The 6147-nt window shown below is 37.5% G+C and overlaps 1 protein-coding gene across 1 annotated transcript; it reads right to left on the bottom strand.

Annotated features, from left to right (window-relative positions):
• Positions 1-836: 836 nt before the first annotated feature.
• Positions 837-5290, bottom strand: aqp10a (aquaporin 10a). The gene is made up of 6 exons (XM_079692045.1): positions 4951-5290; positions 4073-4199; positions 3259-3396; positions 2990-3108; positions 2680-2897; positions 837-1625 (listed from the first exon to the last, which is right to left on the bottom strand). The coding sequence occupies exons 1-6, from the start codon at positions 5032-5034 to the stop codon at positions 1415-1417; spliced, it is 897 nt and encodes a 298-aa protein (XP_079548171.1). The 5' UTR covers positions 5035-5290; the 3' UTR covers positions 837-1414.
• Positions 5291-6147: the final 857 nt, after the last annotated feature.

Genomic DNA, 6147 nt, shown 5'->3' with positions numbered 1-6147 from the left:
CTTCGGCCAGGGAAGAGGAGAAAGAAGAGAGAAGAGAAAGGAGGGGCTGAGTCTCCTTCACCTTCCCACCTCCACCCCAACCTCCTGCACTCAGGACCACTATCTGACGTTTTGCTCTGCATCACTGGATGTCTTTTTTATAGGTGTGAATTTATATTATATTGGTTTTAAACTCCCACAGTTGCATTTACATTTAAATTGGATAATGTAAAGCTGTGATGACATGTTTCTAATTGTTCACACTTTCTTTATAGGCTACTCACATTTTAATTTTCACACTGCTGTTTGTATCACAGACTGTGGCCATGTGCGGTCTTTTTTGTGCCATACCGCCCTCTACTGGTCAGTTTCACAATCACAGACTGTACAATTTATATTTATATTACAATTGATATTGTCTCTGACTTTTAAAATATGTTTTGTTAAGTTATATTGATGACCAATCCTGCTTAAGACAGATAACCTTCAACTGGCAGTGGCTCAGTCAGTAAAATATGGAGTGTGGACTAGTACTTGAAGAGGCCCTTGAGCAAGGCATCGGTTTATATTCATTTTAATAGATATTTAAAATGTCCTTAATTTATTTATTCATTTATTTATGTAGTTCCTTTTTACATTTGTTTAATTATACTTTCTGACTTTAAGGTTAGCCAAGCCAGGCCTATACAAGAAACACCTTTAGTAAAAACTGTCTAAGGGGTTGACTGACTGAAGACACACAGATGTTACTTCAACTCAGAACCATCTAACTAAGCTTTTCTACAAGATCAATTCTGTACGTCTGTAAGTCTAATTACATGTGTAACTTTACATCAAAATTCAGGTGGGTTGTCCATTGTTTGGGGTTGCACCTCAGGTTTTAGGTTATCAAATGGATACACAAATGAAATACAGTATCTTGAAGGGTTTATCAGAAATATGGACATGTTTGAATTGAACCAACACATTTCAGTCTGTGAAGCAGCATCCCTTCTACCTGAGCTGTCTGAACAGTGATAGATAAAGTGACTCTCACTATGAAAAGCTGAATTTTGATTTCAATATAAATATGTTTCACTGTTGACATGTATCAGTATGTACACTTAGATTTCTCTTCCAGTTGAAGAGAGTGCTTTATAAGACTTCACATAATCAACATTGAGTCAGCTGTACTAAGTTGCAAAGAAACATTGATATATTTGTTCATCATCATTATCTCTCTCAGCTTCCTCCACATACTGTGTTTAAGAAACTCTTTCTTGATCATACAGTATTCAAATAAGATATTTCGGTATTATAGTAATCCAGAAGAAGATCACAAGAGGTGTGTGCGTTTTAAAAGTGTCTCAACTCATGGATTTGTTTTTTCCAATTCACCACCAGATAATTGTCGTTAACTTGATGTCATGATGACATATTTTCATCACAGTAACCATTAGAGACGTGCAGCCTTTAACACCTCTCCGTTGTCCCACATTGTGCTGGGCTGCAGGACTTTATCACTGATGGTAGAGAGAGGGGTGAGGCTCTCCGGAGGGTCGGGGTCAGGCAGGTGCCAGTGGATGAAGATCAAGTACATGTATGTCCCTAAAACACCTCCTATAAGTGGGGCCACCAGGGGCACCCAGAACCAGTAGTTGTAACACCTGGAGAGCAGACAGAAAGGATTCAGATGAGAGTTTGTTATTTAAAGTGGAATTATTCAATGTTCTTATAATGACACTGAATCTGTTATATGAAAGGGATTGGTTAATGAGCTAAAAGAGTATTTTCCTAAAACAGAAGCAGCTTTTTTCCATAAACACGCTCAGCTCTGCTCGGCTCCAAACAAAGTTACAGAAAGAATTACCGGCTTATTGTTGAATAGTGTCAATTATTAGAAAGCAGCTATTTTTCAATTAGTGTTGGTTTGCTAAGATACCACAGATTTTTTTACACAAACCAGTCAGGTTGCCACAATATCAACTCTGATTTTATCATATCAGCTGAATGTGTATCCTTGCAATAATTTCTTAACACTTTATTCATAAGGAAAGTCATTTTAAATGTTTTGATTTTTAATTAAAACCTTTGTTTTTAATGATTACTGTTATCTTTTTTTAATTTATTCATTTAAAATACTTACTTTATATACTTCCCGCAAATGTTAGTGTTCATTTCTATTATATTTGTATGTTATTGTATCTTTAAAAAAAAAATTCACTCGTGTAAATGCATGACACTGCTGCTTGAACAAAAATATGTTCCCAATTTTGGGATACATAAAAAGTATCTATCTATCTAACTAACTTTGCTGGACTTTTCTGGTATTATATGCCCCCTATTGGATAACATCAATGCATGCAGCTTTCATATAGACAAGATCAAGCAAAGGGATTATTGAACAGCTGTGGAGCCACTATGTTTGTGTTGTCAAGCAAACACCAGTCAGATGTTTTGTAAGGAGCTGACACCTAATTTTCTATTGATAGTGCAGAGAACTATTGATAACCTCTGACATATGGGATTATAGTAAGAAAGACAAGGACAAAGACCTCTTAAAATGCCCTTCAAACAGTTTTAATGAATCGTGTAGCTTAATCTGTAAGGCAATAAAATTATTGATAAGAAATAGGAATTCCAGAATCATCTGTTTGGAAAGTTGTATGTGTACAGCTGTAAAGAGATAGCGAGATATAGGAGCTGTATACTTTTACTTACGTGAAGACCTCAGTGCCCCAGCCTGCAGTCAGTGTAAAGAGGCGTGGCCCCAGATCCCGAGCTGGATTTATTGCACCACCACAGTTGGCTGACATTGACATGGAGATCCCCAGGACGATCGCTGCCACGATCGCAGGAATCAGCTCCGGGGGGGCCGGGGTGTTTCTCTTCTCACCCAAACTCAGGATGCACAACATCAGCATGCCAGTGCCAACTACCTAATGAAAAGTGTAAAAACGGTAATGCACAGTTCAATAAAGGAACAGCAGTTAAAATAATAAAAAAGGTCCACACAATTTCTCCCACTGACCTGGTCAAGGAAACTGCTGCCCAAAGAGATGTACTCTGAGGGGTATGTGGCAAATATAGATGCTGTTTCATTTGGGCCATAGACAGTCAATACTCCTCCACTAAACTCCATTATAGCATCTGAAACAGACAGAGAGTTTAATGTTAAAAACTGATTGTGCACAGAGCTTCTCCATTTGTTTGATTTATCTGGTCATGACTTAAGATCTTTATCTATCAGCCCATATACATAGCAATGATAAAGTCTTTCGAAGTGCCAGAAAGACGAACCATAGTAGACCAGGTAGACGAGTCCCGATGCCACATAAGCCCCCAACAGCTGGGAGAGGAAGTAGGGCACCAGCCTTCCCCAGGGCACCTGGCCCAACACACAGAAACTCAGAGACACTGCTGGGTTCAGGTGAGCTCCTGCAGAGAAACATAGGAGATGGATGGGATCAGACAAAGAAATGTGAAGGCAATTGAATAGTAGATTACTTGTAGTCACAAAGTGTGTCAACTGGTAGACATAAGTCAAAGCAAAGACCTTGAGACGCTGGACAAGGCCTCTTTTATATTACAGTGATAAATACAGCGTGCTCAGATCAGTGGATAACTGCTGAAATGGAATATGTTTTAGATTTCTTTTTGTGGTTTTGAAATACTGTTCCCATTCTGAGACAAATCAAGAAAACAAATGCTCTGACAATCTATCCAATCACTTCATGCTAACCCTTACCCTACCTGCTGTGCACAGTCTGCCTGTGCATTCATTCATAACTGTGAGTACTAACAATGGCCATGTTCATTCTTTACATTATTATGAATTTTCTAAGGTTTATAATGATCACTTTAGTAGTTTGGAGGGTGGCTTGAAGGGATGAGCTGTCTGTGTTTATAACTTTACGGACTTTTGGAGACTTTTGCAAGCCATGTTAAATCTCCAGTTACTCTTTGTGGATTTCCTCAATTTACCTATCCCTAATGTTTTGGAAGTGCAAGGCAGAAAACTAAACACTGCTGCTATAGTTGACTCTGTATACATCTTGCAAATGTATATTTAGTTAGAAGATCTCATTATTTGAAAAGTATTCATTTGATTTACCTGTGATGCCCTTAGTGAGGTACATAGCCGACATCACGCCCACAGAGAAGGCCATGTTGACTGACAGGAACTGGCCTTTAGTTTCTCTGCTCGTCTTCACCTGCGCCGCAGCAGAGCAGCCGAAGAGCTTACCAGAAGATGAAGAAAAAAATCCAAAAATGTATGTTCCGTCAAAAGATATATTTTACACTTTCAAGAAACAAGAAACAATCCCTGAATGATTAAATAAAAAAACTGTAGGTAATTATCAATAGGCCAAACAAAGGTACTGCAGTTATCACAGAAACATTTGTTGTTGTTCAAATGTGGTTACTTTTATTGTATCATAAACTTCTTATCTCATAGATATTACAGCAAAGAATCTGACTCGGAGAACAGAAGAAGAAACACACACATGAATTAATGTATTCATAAAACACTGATTAAACTTTATGGCCTATCACCAATTGACATGATTGATTTATACATCTATGACAGGTTGAGGTCACATTAAAGCATGTTATGGTATTGTAAAATAATAAAAGTTCAGTAGCAGCTCATGAAATATATATATGTTGTGCAATTAAGCTCAATTCATAATTTGTTTTATACATCAGAGAATATAAAATACCATAAACTGAAAAAAGGATGCTGCAAATGTGCCATTAGTCATTCAAATTAAGTTTTATCAATCGTATTTTTGTTGTTGTCCTATTGCATTTTAAAGGAAAGAGAAGCTGAAAAATGAGAAGGAAACATACTTTTTTGAGTTTTTTATATATTTATTCATAAATTCATCTCTGTTTTTGTTTTCGTGTGCTTTTATTTAATATTTTAAAGGGGTGAGGTGGGCCTAAACAATTAGACCATAAAAAAGTTCCAAAAGCTGATAGACTCACCAGCAAAACAAATGTTCCTAAGAACTCAGCCATGCACTCTCGTATCAGAGGATTCCTCACTCTCAGAACTCGGCGGTTCAACATTGTTCGAGTTAAATCCTTCTTTTCATCTCACACTGAACTCTGTCTCTGCTGTCACACACACCAGCTGTTGGGCTGCCTCTCTGTCCGGAAGCTAAAGTCAGTCCTGATGCTAAAAAAAAACAAGTTATTTCTGTCACAACTTCCACCTGAGCATCTGAAGACCTGCAATCTGTGTCCCACGTCCTCTCTGCCTTCTGTTCTTCCACAGCTGGTCAAACACTGTTTCTCATTTATTGGGCAGGCACCCTTCAGGATTGGCTGGAGCACAGAGAGTAATGCCTCAGCTGTTGGAGCTTTCTTATATGAACAGGGGCCATAAACGGTCAGATTATGTGATTATAGCCATGACAAGCAATAAGCCGCAACAGGCATAAAGCCAAAACCATCTACCTCCCTCAAAAAACCAGTTACTGATCTTAATGATAAATAGGCATCCATCCCTAGTTTCTTCATATATTCATAAGGTTTATGTGAAAGACAGATGCAGGTAACACCAACACACTAAAAATAAATAGGATACCACTCACCAGGCCACCGTCACAACCAGAGGTTTACAGTATGACACCCCTCGTCATGATATGCAGTGTACATACAATACTTTGTACTCTTTATTTTATGTCTTGCTTTAGGTAGGTTCCTGGAATTGATGATTTCTGTGGAATTTAAGTATAAAAAACAATGTATAAATGTACAAATAATACTATTGCTAATATTAGAATTACTGTGGTGAAGCCGTCTTTGGTGAAAGTTTGATAAGGCAATTGATTGAGAAGTCATTAAATAGCAAGATGTCACCGTAACCCTGCTGTACTGAACTCTGGACCCCTAGTGGATTATGTAAACCATCAAATTCCCTGCAGTAGTAAAGAAACGTGTTATTGCTGATCATGTTCAAAGAGCCACACGATGTGGCAGGAAATTATTTGTTGACATTTGATAAGATAAAAATATTGTTTGATGAAGTTGTTCCTATTTACTTGTAAGAAAGCTTTATTTTATTAATTTCTTTACTGCTATTTCATTTAAAAACAGACCAGTAGACTATATTTTTTATTTGGTGATTTGAGTAAAGTAAATGATCAATATCTCTCCACAACAAAAACCTTGACATGA

This window comes from Notothenia rossii, assembly GCF_949606895.1.
Source record: "Notothenia rossii genome assembly, chromosome: 7".
NCBI classification, from domain to species: domain Eukaryota; kingdom Metazoa; phylum Chordata; class Actinopteri; order Perciformes; family Nototheniidae; genus Notothenia; species Notothenia rossii.
The sequence above is the reverse complement of the archived record's forward strand: the minus strand, read 5'-3'. Positions and strand labels throughout refer to the sequence as shown.

Excerpts from the sequence above, each read along its gene's own strand:
- aqp10a (XM_079692045.1), bottom strand. The coding sequence starts at position 5,034 with ATGTTGAACCGCCGAGTTCTGAGAGTGAGGAATCCTCTGATACGAGAG. Across the intron at positions 3,397-4,072 it reads CCTCACTAAGGGCATCACAG|GAGCTCACCTGAACCCAGCA; the intron begins GTAAATCAAATG and ends GTTTCTCTGCAG. Across the intron at positions 2,898-2,989 it reads GCAGCAGTTTCCTTGACCAG|GTAGTTGGCACTGGCATGCT; the intron begins GTCAGTGGGAGA and ends ACTTTTCATTAG.